The following is a 13892-nucleotide window of genomic DNA, read 5'->3' on the forward strand; positions in this document are numbered from 1 at the left end:
CTCATGAGTCCCATATCCTAGGGTGCTGAGCCCCAGTATGATTTATTAATCATGTATTAGGGCAGTGAGCCCTAGTATTATTTATTAATCATGTATTAGGACCCTGAGCTCCAATATGATTTATTAATCATTTATTATGGCGATGAGCCCCAGTATGATTCATTAATCATGTATTTTGGGCATTGGGGCCTGGTATGCTTCATTGATCATTTATCTTGGGCTATTGGCCCCATATGACACTGTAGTCATTTATATGAATTGTATGCATGCATGAGTAGGGTTATTACTACTAGGCATGCTTATTATGATTTGGTAATATGTTATTAACTGCTTATGAGCATGGTTAAGTTTTCTTGCTGAATCTTGGCTCACGGGTGCTTTGTGGTACAGGTAAGGGGAAAAGAAAGCTGGACCATCCCTGAGTTGGAAAGCTTCGATGACGATGTGTACATATGCAGCTGCTCGACCACCGCGATCGGGGATTCTTAGAGGAACTAGGGTCAAACCCTATTTTTCTGCTTAGGTCGGCTGGTTGGAACTTTCAATTGTAATTAACCTTTTAAATGATAGTTTCGGATCCCATGTATGGAAGTAAACATTTTTAGTGAAACAGTTGTACCTTTTGAACAAAATTTGTAACCCTAAACTATTAATCACTTTTAGGTACACGATTATGGCCAAATGACTCATTTAGCAAGTTTAGCACTATTTAAAATACATATTGTAACGATCCCTGAGTAGTAGGGTGTTACACCAGTATTCTCTTTTATTCTTTAAATCACATATCTTTGTAAAACTTTCCAAAATTGACCTAGTCAACTCTAAAAATCCTAATTGATAATTAAATAAATTAATTGAGACATTCTAGATGATTTACTCAATGGTGATGCGGAGACCATGGATCCATGAAATCAAGCTCCAATAAGTTACGATGAATTTATTTACGAATAATTTCACTACCTTATTCATTCATCGTGACTCCACTATAGACTCGAAATTGAACTCTTAAATTCATATAACGTATTTTCCAAACTCCGTATTCACTTCACCCGGGATCAACCAAGCTGTACAACGATGTCAAGACAATGTACTGGTGGTCGGGGATGAAGAAAGACATAGCAGATTTTATAGCAAAATGCCTTAAATGTCAACAAGTTAAGGTCAAACATCAGAGACCCACTGGAACTTTGCAACCACTGGAGATTTCTGAATGGAAATGGGAAGATATAGCGATGGACTTCGTGACGGGATTATCAAGGACCACCAAGCAGCATGACTCTGTTTAGGTAATAGTACATAGACTCACAAAATCTGCTCACTTCTTGCCAGTAAGAATAGTTTATAACGCTGAGCAGTACGCAGAGCTTTACGTGGCGGAGATAGTGAGACTGCATGGAGTTCCAAAGACGATAGTCTCTGATAGAGGATCGGTTTTCACATCAAAGTTTTGGGAAGATCTACAATGTGCAATGGGCACTAAGTTAAAACGAAGTACGACATTTCACCCTCAAACCGATGGTCAGTCAGAACGTACCATACAAATATTAGAAGGTATGCTGAGGGCATGTGCTTTAGACTTCTCAAGATCATGGAGCAAGTATCTTCCATTAATAGAATTCTCTTACAACAATAGTGATCAGGCAACGATCGATAGGCATGGCACCTGATGAGATGCTATATTGACGGAAATTTCGATCACCACTTCATTGGGATGAGGTTGGTGAAAGACGATATTTAGGACCCGAGGCCATAAGAGAAGCAATTGAGGCAGTAGAAAAGATAAGACAACGAATGGTTTCCGCTCAAAGTCGCTAGAAAATCTATGCCACTGCTAAAAGGAAAACTGTTGGGTTTTCAGTAGGCGATCAAGTCTTTCTCAAAGTTTCTCCGATGAAGGGGATTATGCGTTTCAGAAAGAAAGGAAAGTTAAGCCCGAGGTTGATAGGTCCTTTTGAGATATTGGACAAGGTAGGGCATGTATCATATCGGTTGGTTTTACCACCATCATTAGCTGAAATGCATAACGTTTTTCATGTATCGATGTTGAGAAAATACTTATTAGATCCATCCCATGTGCTCGACTAAAAGGCTCTAGAGTTAAAACAAGATTTCAATTATGAGGAACGGCCATTACGCGTTCTAGAGCGGGGAACTAAGGAGTTAAGGTCCAAAAGTGCCCCTATGGTTAAAACTTGTGAAGCAATAGCACCGAAAGAGAGGCTACATGGGAATTGGAGGAATATATGAGGGAGCGTTATCCCGGGGTAATTGGTAAGTAAATTTCGACGATGAAATTGTAGCGCCTCAGATTTTTACTTAGTTAGATAGTATTACCTTACTCTGTAGTATTTAAGTTTTCGTGGATATTGGTTCAAAGCCGGGAATTAGTTAGAAACTCGTAGAGCTAGTTATAGATTTTATAAGATTAGCCTATAGTTTAGAAATATTAATTTTATCATAAGGTTTGATTAATGAAGTTAGTCTTAGGAATATTATTTATTATAACCTAAGGTTTAGATAGAATAATTAAGAATGTGACTTTTGTCACATGTATGTTTATTAAAAATGTAAGGTTTTAGATGAATAAAAATAATCATTGATAAGTCTTGGAAGTCTAGAACCTTCCCTCAGATGCTAGGATCTCGTACTACTCAGTCAAAGTAGTTTAAACAACTTTAAGTGTGCTTAAAATGTGCAAAAACGTGGTTTAGTATATCAGTGTAAGCCGATATATCGCAACTATAAGGGTTGATATATCGCCTATGCTTTTATGGAAAAACACGTCGACTTTGCATGAACGAAACCACGGACTCTCGGGATTATGGTGCAAGCGATATATCGGCTCCAATGGCTATTTTTGAAATTTCGTAACTTTCGAATCTAGAAACATCCATCAACAACTTGGACTTGTTCCTGAACATTTTTGACCGAGTTATGGGCATCTGTTGAGCGAAAAATGTTATTTTTAATCATTTTTTTCATCGAAATATGAGTTATTTCCACTCCTTGAACTCTATAAATAGGACCTTGCACTCAGAGCCTTCAAGCTGTTATTTTCATTCTAGAGAGAAACACTAGGGTTTTGGGGTTTGAAAGGAGTTTTGGGGTTAAAGCTTTCAAATCTAAAGCTTTTCTAAACACTTGGGAAGTAAGCTTTTGTTTGATTTCAGTTTTTGAGGTATAGATCGATGCTCTAAGCTATCTAAGGTACTTTTAATCTTTAGGTTTAGTTCATTTCCATTCTTCTTATTATTTCCTTTTATTTCAAAACCTAACTCGTTATAATGACTTTTTGTTAGGTGTTCGATTTCTTTGAAACTCAAGGTTTTTGGTAAGTCTTTATTCTTATGGTTTAGATCTTCTCTTCATCTTCTTTTCTCTAGAAGACTTATGGTTTCTTTATGTTTGGTTTTAGGAGTTTCCAATCCTGCACTTGTCTTCAATATCCCAAATTTGGTAAGGAAAATTAGGTAGTTTAGTTTATGACTTAGTTTATGTTTTGTATGACCTAACATTTCAGGTACAATAAAGGGGTAAGTGTGTCTGGACCTAAGGTGTTCAATGATGTATGATGGACTTATGTCCGGTAGGCTCGGTTGCCAAAATTTTATGGCTGACCTAAGTTGATGTCCGGGGCTTAATTGCCACCCCTGTATAAGCACTTATATTTTTATTATATCTAACTTGTTATTATGACCTATAGCTATGATTATGACTTATGACCTATGACTTATGACCTATGACTTATGACTATGAACTATGATTTAGAATTATGACTTAGGTTATGATATGACCTAGGGTTTTATGATGTTTTAAGATTAGTATAAATAAGTTTTGTTATGACACTTGTGAAATTTATGACATGTTTGATTATATGACTGACTCTTGTTTGTATGTTCCTTATTGGGCTTAGAAGCTCACCCCTTATGATGTTGTTGATTTAAGCAATTAAGATAGAAAGGTCGGTGGCAAGTGGGACCTAGGAGCTACGTAATGTACTCGTGGGGACCATATAGTCGAGGAAGATCAAGCGCACCTATTTATTTTTATTAAAGAATGTTTTCTTTTAAAGTTTTATTTGATGTTGCTCATTTTAATATGCTAAAGACAATTATTTGATTTTTGTAAAACCATAGATCCATATACATATTTTTAAGTTTTCATTAAATAAAAAAAAAAAACAATGCTTATGATTATGATCCAACGCTGTGTTCTGGATAATTTATGAGAAATTAGGGTGTTATAGGACTTTTCCATACTATGACTGTTGAGGAATATAGGTATTTTATTACCATTGTAGATGATTGTTCCAGAAACACTTGGGTTTTCTTCCTCAAACACAAGTCTGAGGCCCAACAAGTCATTCCTTATTTCATTACTTTTGTCAAAACACAATTTAATGTTCAAATTAAGGTTGTTTGGTCTGATAATGCCAAGGAGCTGCAATTTCCTCACTTTTTTCTTTCCTTAAGCATTGTTCATTACCACTCTTGTGCTGAGAGGCCTCAACACAACTCTATTGTTGAACGAAAACACCAACACTTACTCAATGTTACTAGAGCACTTCTCTTCCAATCTCATATTCCTTTATCTCATTGGGGAGATTGCATTTTGACTGCCCCTTACCTCATAAATAGAATACCTATCCCAAATTTGCAACATAAATCCCCTTTTGAAATTCTTCACCATAAGCCACCTAATTATCAACATCTTAAGGCTTTTGGTTGTTTAGCATATGCCTCCACTTTTCCTAGCTATCGTTCGAAGTTTTCTTCTAAAGCTATTACATGTGTCTTCCTTGGCTATCCTGTAGGCATGAAAGCCTACAAACTTCTTGATCTCGACTCAAATCGCATTTTTTACTCATGTGATGTTCAGTTTCATGAATATTTGTTTCCATTTTTTACTCCTGAATTTTTCACTCCTTTGTTACCTTCTTGTGATATTCTACTGCATACTGACGTGCCTAACTCAACTAATGATCATCGTTATTCTACTGTTTTTTCTCTTGTTTCAACAGACGTTGTTCTTGTTACCACTTGGTCATCTAGGCCAATCTGCAAGCCCTCTTATCTTACAGATTATCATTGCAATCTTGCTACTAATGTGTCTTGTGATCCATCTCAGGTTCCTACTTGTGCACCTCGGTATCTTCTTGCCACTATTCTTGCTATCTCCAGCAATAATGAACCTGAATTTTATCATCAAGCAGCTGGTATTGTTGAATGGGATTTGGCTATGACTGAAGAGCTTGCTGCTCTTAAACGGAATCAAACTTGAACCATTGTTAGTATTCCTCCTGACAAGCATGTTGTGGGGTGCAAGTGGGTTAATAAAATCAAACATAATGTTGATGGTTCGATTGAGCATTATAAAGCCCGCTTAGTTGCTAAGGGCTATACTCCACGAGAAGGACTTGATTACAATGAAACTTTTGCTCTTGTTGCCAAACTTGTTACTATCAAGCTTATCCTTGCTCTTGATGTAGTTCATGGATGGTTTTTGCATCAACTTGACGTCAACAATGCATTTCTTTGTGGAGATTTGCGTGAGGAAGTGTTTATGACTCTACCTCAAAGGTATTGTCCTAAGGAGGAGTTACCATTAAGACCAACTTGTAAATTGAAAAAGTCCTTATATTGACTCAAACAAGCATCTCGACAATGGTTCAAAAATTTCTCAAGTGCTTTAAAAGAATAAGGTCTCATGCATTCTGCTGCAAACCATTCTCTATTCATCAAGCACTTTAATACAAGTTTCATTGCTCTTTTTGCGTATGTTGATGATGTTATTGTGGCAAGAAATAACTTACACGAAGTTGAGAACCTAAAGACAAGGTTGAATTCTCAGTTCAAGTTAAAAGATTTAGGTAATTTGAGATATTTCCTTGGCTTAGAAGTGGCTAGATCAGAAAGTGGGATTTTTATTTCTCAGCGCACATATACTCTTCAATTACTTGAGGCATTTGGCTGTCTTCAATGCAAGCCATCTAGTACACCTATGGAACCTAACTTAAATTGAGTTTAGAGAAGGGAGAGTTACTCACTGATGCTCAACAGTATAGAAGAATAATTGGAAAGTTACAATACCTTACCATCACAAGACCTAACTTGTCCTACTCAGTGAACAAGTTAAGTCAGTATTTATCATCACCAAGAGTTCCACATCTGAAGGCTGCCCAAAGAGTTATGCAATACATCAAGAGCAACCCTAGTTTAGAACTGATGTTTCCTACTAAATTTTAGTTGCAACTTCGGGCTTATGCTGATTCCGATTGGGGCTCTTATCAAGATACAAGGAAGTCTACCTCAAGTTTTTGTGTTTTTCTTGGTAGTTCCTTAATATTCTGGAAAAGCAAAAAGAAAAATATTGTTTCAAGATCATCAACTGAGGCCAAGTATAGAGTCATGGCTAATGTGACTTGTGAAGTAGTTTGGTTGATTTCTGTCTTAAAGGAACTTAATACTTAATCTGACACATTACAAAGTTGTTGATCTCTATTGTGATAATCAAGTGACTATTCATATTGCAGCCAATCTTGTTTTCCATGAGAGAACGAAATACATTGAAATTTATTTGTCACTTAGTAAGGGAGAAAATCCAAGCTGGAATATTGCATCCAAGGATCAAGTAGCAGACATATTCACAAAGGCCTTATTTTTGCAACAGTTCCAGACTTTAAAAGACAAGATGGGATTGAATAGCATATACAATTTATCTTGAGGGAGAGTTTCAGACCTTGAATTGTATTAAGGGTGAGTCAATTTAGTTAGTTAGTCAATCGGTTAGCTTAGCTTAGCTGTCATAATAGATGTTAGTTAAGGCTGATCAGCTAGATTAACTAGTTGATATTCTCTGTTAAATACTTATATTGAAGAACCATTCCATTCAAGAAAATACAGTCAGATCTTCTTCTCATATCTCTCTGATAATATTATATATGTGAAATTCATTACTAAATTGTACAATCAATATAAAATGGTGTTAGACATCATATGTTTCTTGTAGCAATGCTATTAAGTAAAGACTTCAATGGGCCATTCAATTAATTTTTTTTTTTAAGAATATAAAATCCCTTGTTCAATAATTTTTGCTAAAAAAATGCTTGGTAAATTTGTGAACGTTAAATTATTGGGAGAATTAAGTCTAAAGTTACAGCTTAAATTTGAAATAGTCAACCCATCATTAGTTTTAGTGGAAGATAATCTCACATCTCCTCTAATGAATTCTTTCAAATACTTGAAACGTTATACTTCAAAAATATCCACACCACAATTATGTTCGCATAAAGAATCATTGTGGTTGTTGTTATTTATTTTCTTCTATGAAACTTATCACCTGTAAGTGTTTCTTTTTTAATTAGGAGGTGTTTTTACTATATGATTTGAATTATTCAATGTATTATTAGATATTTCTGATAAAAAAAATTCAATTATTTTTATAACTATTTAATTTTTGATAATTTAATATAAGTATTAATCCTACAATCGTTGTTTTTATTTTATTCTCAAATAATTTTTTTTTTAAAAATAGAATAGAAGGTAAATAATAAATTTTATAAATAAAATATTTCTAATATTTAATTTTTGTTCATCGTATAATTGTTTTTGAAACATATCTGCGATAATAAAAGATATACGAATTATATATTTAATTAATTGATTATACCTATCAATATTAATAAAAGATTAACATATAGGTTATTACTGTATCTTTATTTATTTCTATCTATATGTTTCTTTTTGTAAATTGAGCTATATTATTTACCTTGTATTTTCATCTACATGACACTTTATCAAATATATTCAACTAGCTACCAATGCTATAAAAAAAATTCTTTACCATTAATTGCTAACTCGGAGGATTTCACAATGTACAATAATATCAAATTAATTAATCATGTGTATTGTCTAATTGTCACATTATGTGAATTATACGTGAGTTGATATATATTCAATGCATTAAAACTTACCACAACAAAGTTTATAATTAACTCATTTAGTGATCGGTGATTGGCCATAACTCACATGATTGATTGAGATTTGAGAATGGTATCTTATTTTTGTTATGATGAAGTGAATTAAGGCGGAGTGTACCTCCCTAATTGATGGACAAGTAAGAGCATCTCTAATGCAAACTACCCCAATATTGCCTAAAATATCTAAATCAACTAAAAAATATAATTTTTTATTTTCTCTCTCATCCACATTATTTTTGGCAACATATTTCTTAAAAATACTCTAATGCAAGCTACCCTAAAAATTGTCAACCATGGACCCCACATATTATTATTTAATATATCATTTTATAATTATAAATATTATCATACTAAATTTTTTAAATTCATATATTAATATAAATAAATAGTACATGATATTTAAATTAGACTAAATTTAAAAAAAAAACTTATAAAATGACATAATCGTAATTAATCAATCTAACATAATTAAAAAAAACTAATTAAAATAATTTCCAAATTTTGACCATATGTGTTCCACCAAGTCTGCTTGAAGATTGCGATGAATATTTCTATCACGAATTTCAGCATTTCTTTGCAGCATTGTCAGGAAGTCGGAAATAGGTCCATGCAATACTTCAACTGTTGGGGTGTCTGTAGGGCCGTCATCATAATTAAAATCAACCAAACTCTCATATGCATCTCTTTCATCCTCGACAATAATATTGTGCAATATGATGCATGCATACATAATATCTTTGAGAACATCTCTTTGCCAAAAACGTGCTGGTCCTCGTACAATAGCAAAACGAGATTGAAGTACTCCAAATGCTCGCTCAACATCTTTACGTACCGCTTCTTGGCATTGAGCAAATAATTTTCTTTTCTCTCCTTGAGGTAGTGGGATAGTTTTAACAAATGTACCCCACTCTGGATAGATACCATCTGCTAGATAATACCCCTTGTTGTATTGTGTGCCATTTATTGTAAACTCAACTCTTGGAGCTTGCCCTTGTAAGATTTCAGTGAATAATGGGGATTGATTTAACACGTTCAGATCATTATTGGATCCCGGAACACCAAAAAATGCATGCCATATCCAGAGATCTTGTGATGCAACTGCTTCGAGCATGATTGTTGGCCTGTCGTGATCACCTCGCGTGAATTGTCCTTTCCATGCAACTGGGCAATTTTTCCATTCCCAGTGCATACAATCAATGCTTCCCAACATGCCTGGAAAACCATGCACCTCCCCTATTTGAAGTAAGCGACGAATGTCCCCAGCATTGGGCCGTCTTAAATATTCGGTCCCAAAAATATCATTCACTCCTCGAATGAAATTGACTAGACATTAAATAGCGGTAGTTTCACCAATTCGAACATACTCATCAACATAATCGGCAAGCGCTCCATATGCCAACATTCGCATAGCAGCGGTGCACTTTTGTAATGGCGAAAGCCCCCTTCTACCGACTGCATCAAACCTCGTATGGAAATACTCTGAATGATTTTCTAGAGCTTGCACTATGCGTAGGAATACATGTCTACGCATTCTAAATCTTCTTCGAAATTGATATTCTATATACACCGGTTCATCAGAAAAGTAGTCATCGAACAAACGTTGGTGTCCTTCTACATGACCTCTATCAATGTGGGCTCTCTTTCTTCCTTGTCTTGTTGAGCTACCCCCATCCATGAGCGCTTTGAAATATTGATCATCATGATCGTCAGTACACTCTGCAATTATGATATCCTCTAGACTCATATTGTCGTATGGATTCGGAGAATTTGGCGAATCCATTGTTGAACTTAGAGTATATGATATTTGGGAATGAAAGATGAATGAAAGAGTAAAATGAAGGATTGAATGGAGAGTTGAGTAAAAGGAATATTGAAATTTGGTATTTATAGACATGGTAGCCGTTTTAATATATTGTCGTTAAAATATAGCCGTTTAAATATAGCCGTTAAAATATAGTCGTTAAAATATAGCTGTTAAAATATAGCCATTGAAATGTAGCCGTTAAAATGTAGCCGTTGAAATGTAGCCGTTGAAATATAGCCGTTGAAATGTAGCCGTTAAAATATAGTCGTTGAAATATAGCCGTTGAAATATAGTCGTTAACATATAGCCGTTAAAATGTAGTCGTTGAAATATAGTCGTTGAAATATAGCTGTTAAAATATAGCCGTTAACATAAAGGATAATTTATTTAAATAAAATAAAATACATAATAATGCGGTTGATAAAAATACATAGCAATTACAACTTCAGGATATTATTCTTAATATAAGTACACAAGTTTTCCTGATCTTTCTTTTGTTCATGAGTCATATGCAACGTGTCCATGATGAGATAATCCATGTATTTTGTCATCCTATTATCTTCTGCCTCTTTCTCCTTTATCGCCACCAATTTCTCCAATGCAGATACTTTCCGTTCACTAATCTCTATAAATGTAGCATGTGTGTCTTTTTTTTCCTTCCCTTTTCTCTTTGCTGCCTTTTGGCCAGTAGGGCGCACTTCACGTACTTCATCATCACTGATGTCTGCATTGGAAGAAGAAGTAAATGCCCCTGTATCTGACACCTTTGTTCTCTTACCACCTTTTGGTTGGTACATTGTATTCCATTTCGGCTCATCCTTTAGCAATCTCCAACAGTCCACAAGCAGAAAATTTGAGTTGGTATTTTCAGATTTGTACAATTGATGTGCATTCTCAAGAATTTGCTCATCAGACCAACCACTGTGATGTGCTAATTGAACTCGTTTATAACATCCATTTAATCGCGCCACCTTTTGATTCATCTTGTTCCAATGGTCTTTGCATTGCCTTCCAGTCCTTGCTTGCTCACCTTCTTGGTTGGTGTTGAAGTAATCTGCGATTCGAGCCCAGAAATGTGTAGAAGTCTGGTCATTCCCCACAATGGCATCCTTAGATGTATTAAGCCATCCACTTATCAGAAGTATAGTGCATTCCTTGCTCCATTTGACTTTACATTTATGCCTTGATTCATCTTCATTGTGTAGAACTACATTTTCCAACCCTTCAACACTATGTTCAGGTTGGGTTTCAGAGACAGATGTCGATGATGTTTCACGATTCAAATCAATACTAGACTTTTCCATACTTGGCCTATAATTTCTTGAAACCATTTCGGGTTGGTGTAGGGAAGGCATATGAAATGCATATGGTAGTGAATTTGTTGGTGTGAAGAATGGAGCTTGTTGAGGTGTCTCAATAGAGCCAAAATTTTGGTAAGGGTAGGAGGACATGGGATAATTTTGAGAATTTGGAAAACTTTGGTTAAATTGATAATATTGAAATTTTGGATTTTGATGATTAGTAGAAGGAGTATTTTGAAAATTTTGATTGAAATAAGAATATTGAAAATTTGGATTTTGGGGATTGGTATGTGGAGAAAATGATGAATTTTGAAAATTTAGATTTTGGGAGTTGGTATTTGGTATTTGGAGAATTTGGAAAATTTTGAGAATTTTGGGAATCCATTGGTAAAAAAATAAATTTTGTGATATTGATAATTTAGAAGAAAAATGTATGAAATGGTGTGAAAATTAAATGAAATAGATGAGTATTTATAGAAGAAATTTTTTTAATATATTACCATTTTTTACCACCGGATACATTTTCCTATATATAATATATTACCAACGGATACATTTTCGATATTACCGTTTAATATATTACCAACGGATACATTTTCTTATATGTAATATATATATGTATAATTAAAAAAATAAAAATAAAGATAGCACTGTTGCCTCTGTGAGACAACGGTTGCTTCATAATTGATAAGCTACTTTTGTCTCCAATTGTAAGCTATTTATATATAGCTACTCGGGAAGCCACCCGCACCGGAGCTGGCCTAATAACCAGACCGACACTTGTTACTTGTATATACCGTGTGTAGTGTAAAGTGCGAGCAAAGAGCATAATCTTAACCAAAATAAAATTAATAAGCGGCTAAGAAGAAAAAATAACTATAGTATAATCTGTTTATATGCCAGCCATGCACGCACACTCATCAAATTCTGTTGACTTTTATAACATAACATAACATAAATACCGAAGTATATTTAAATCTATAAATATATATATTTATACATATATATATATATATATATTTATACATATATATATATATATACATTTGTCTATCTGAAAGATGCCTTGCTAAAATTAAAGGGTATAAACGTGCAAACAACTCACTGGTCCAAAGAATTTGACCACATTATATATTATTTATATTTTCTCTTATTAAATACAACAGAAATCTTTTCTGTTGAGTATAATTCAAAAATATTACACATTACTATATCCTTTATGCTTCATGTGCCTCATTTTCCGTACATGAAATGCAATGTATGGTTCGCAGAAAAGTGAGAAATGTAAAAAGTCAAGTCAAATTAAATAATGTTAGTACTTTTTCTCATATTTTAAAGAGAAAAAAAAATACAAAAACAAAAAACAAAAAAATATAGTTAGGTTAGCTAATCAACACGTTAATGTCTTAATTATGGTATCCATTCATCAGCAAATTATTTATTTATATATTTTTTGATCATTCCATGCGGTGTGGGTAGAAGAAATTATTAAGGTAAGTATTTTAGAAGTAGGGAAAGGCTAATAATGAATGATAAGATGAAATTAAAGTACCTGTAAACACGATGAAAGTATTAAATTATATTGATGCAGAAAATTTTACTACATGATCAAGTTTTCGGGAAAATACTATTTTGACCCTTATATTTTATCTGAATATGTAATCGGTCTTTGCGTTTTATTAAATGATTTATATTTTGTTAAAATATTTTCAATTATAAAATTAATTATTAGGTCATTATAGATGCGGTGGGTTGACAGAAGTAAAGAAAGTAGTCGAGGAGCTGAAAAAAAAATATTATATTTGAAAATATTTTGACCAAAATTAAGTCTATAATACTATTTTAATCTATTTGTAAAATATGTGATTCAAATTGTTATTTAACAAAATACCAGAATCGATTGCTAATTAGAAAAACACAAGAGATAAACTGATGTCATCCGTTATAATATTTATGCTACATAATATTGTCATAATATTATCAGTCAATCTCATTTTTTAATAATTTTATATTAATAGGTCTAACATATTTCTAACTATTTATACAAATAAATTATATCCTTATACACAGCCTAAATTAATTGAAGAAAAATGGTTAGACTCACAAGAACTAATGCTTGTGGTAAAAATATGAGTTCGGTAATAACTAATTGTGAGATGTAAGGATATTTCTTAGTATGTGGGGAAAATCTTAAATAATAAATTGACAGTTACGGTGGTGTTTGGTAAAATTTTTGTTTTTTAATTTTTTAAACACAAAAATAAAATTATTTTTTTGTTTTGTTATTTGATTTTAAAAAAATAAAAATGTGTTTGGTAATCATTTTTATTTTTTATTTTTGAAAACAAAAAACACAAAATGCGTTTGGAAACTTTTATTTTTATTCAAAAAAATAAAGTTTCCCAAACCTTTTTATTTTACATTAACACCATATCCCACTTTCCCTAGAAACAAACATCTTCTGCATATAACATGTTCTAGTATTACATGATTGGCCTAATGTGCTGATGAACAATATTGATCATAACAACAATTAAACGACCAGTACCAATGCTAACAACCATGAAACACAGCAAGACCACGACCGCGATCATGAAGAACAATTCCGCGACATCCATTCGCTGACTCCACCCACACGTCGCTTCCTCTGTTGTTGGGTAATCGTGCCGGACGCCGGAGAGACATTGCCTGGGAGACGAGCAGCCACCGTTTGTCGTCGATTCATTGGGTAGCGAAATAGGAGCCCTCAACGAAAACTTCACGACCATGAGTAGGGAATTCAGTGCGTTGGTTCTTGCCGGCTCCACCT

At 33.7% G+C, this 13892-nt stretch overlaps 2 protein-coding genes and 1 pseudogene across 2 annotated transcripts; 1 reads left to right on the top strand and 2 right to left on the bottom strand.

Moving 5' to 3' along the window:
• The first annotated feature begins 5706 nt into the window (after positions 1-5706).
• On the top strand, positions 5707-6021 carry LOC133791989 (uncharacterized mitochondrial protein AtMg00810-like). The gene has a single exon (XM_062229897.1). It carries the CDS (start codon positions 5707-5709, stop codon positions 6019-6021), a length of 315 nt encoding a protein of 104 aa, XP_062085881.1.
• A 2347-nt stretch (positions 6022-8368) lies between these two features.
• On the bottom strand, positions 8369-9852 carry LOC133789789 (uncharacterized; annotated as a pseudogene).
• A 226-nt stretch (positions 9853-10078) lies between these two features.
• On the bottom strand, positions 10079-11113 carry LOC133791990 (glutathione S-transferase T3-like). Its single transcript, XM_062229899.1, has 2 exons — positions 10255-11113; positions 10079-10131 (listed from the first exon to the last, which is right to left on the bottom strand). The coding sequence occupies exons 1-2, from the start codon at positions 11111-11113 to the stop codon at positions 10079-10081; spliced, it is 912 nt and encodes a 303-aa protein (XP_062085883.1).
• Positions 11114-13892: the final 2779 nt, after the last annotated feature.

This window comes from Humulus lupulus, chromosome 7 (genome assembly GCF_963169125.1).
Source record: "Humulus lupulus chromosome 7, drHumLupu1.1, whole genome shotgun sequence".
Taxonomy (NCBI): Eukaryota; Viridiplantae; Streptophyta; class Magnoliopsida; order Rosales; family Cannabaceae; genus Humulus; species Humulus lupulus.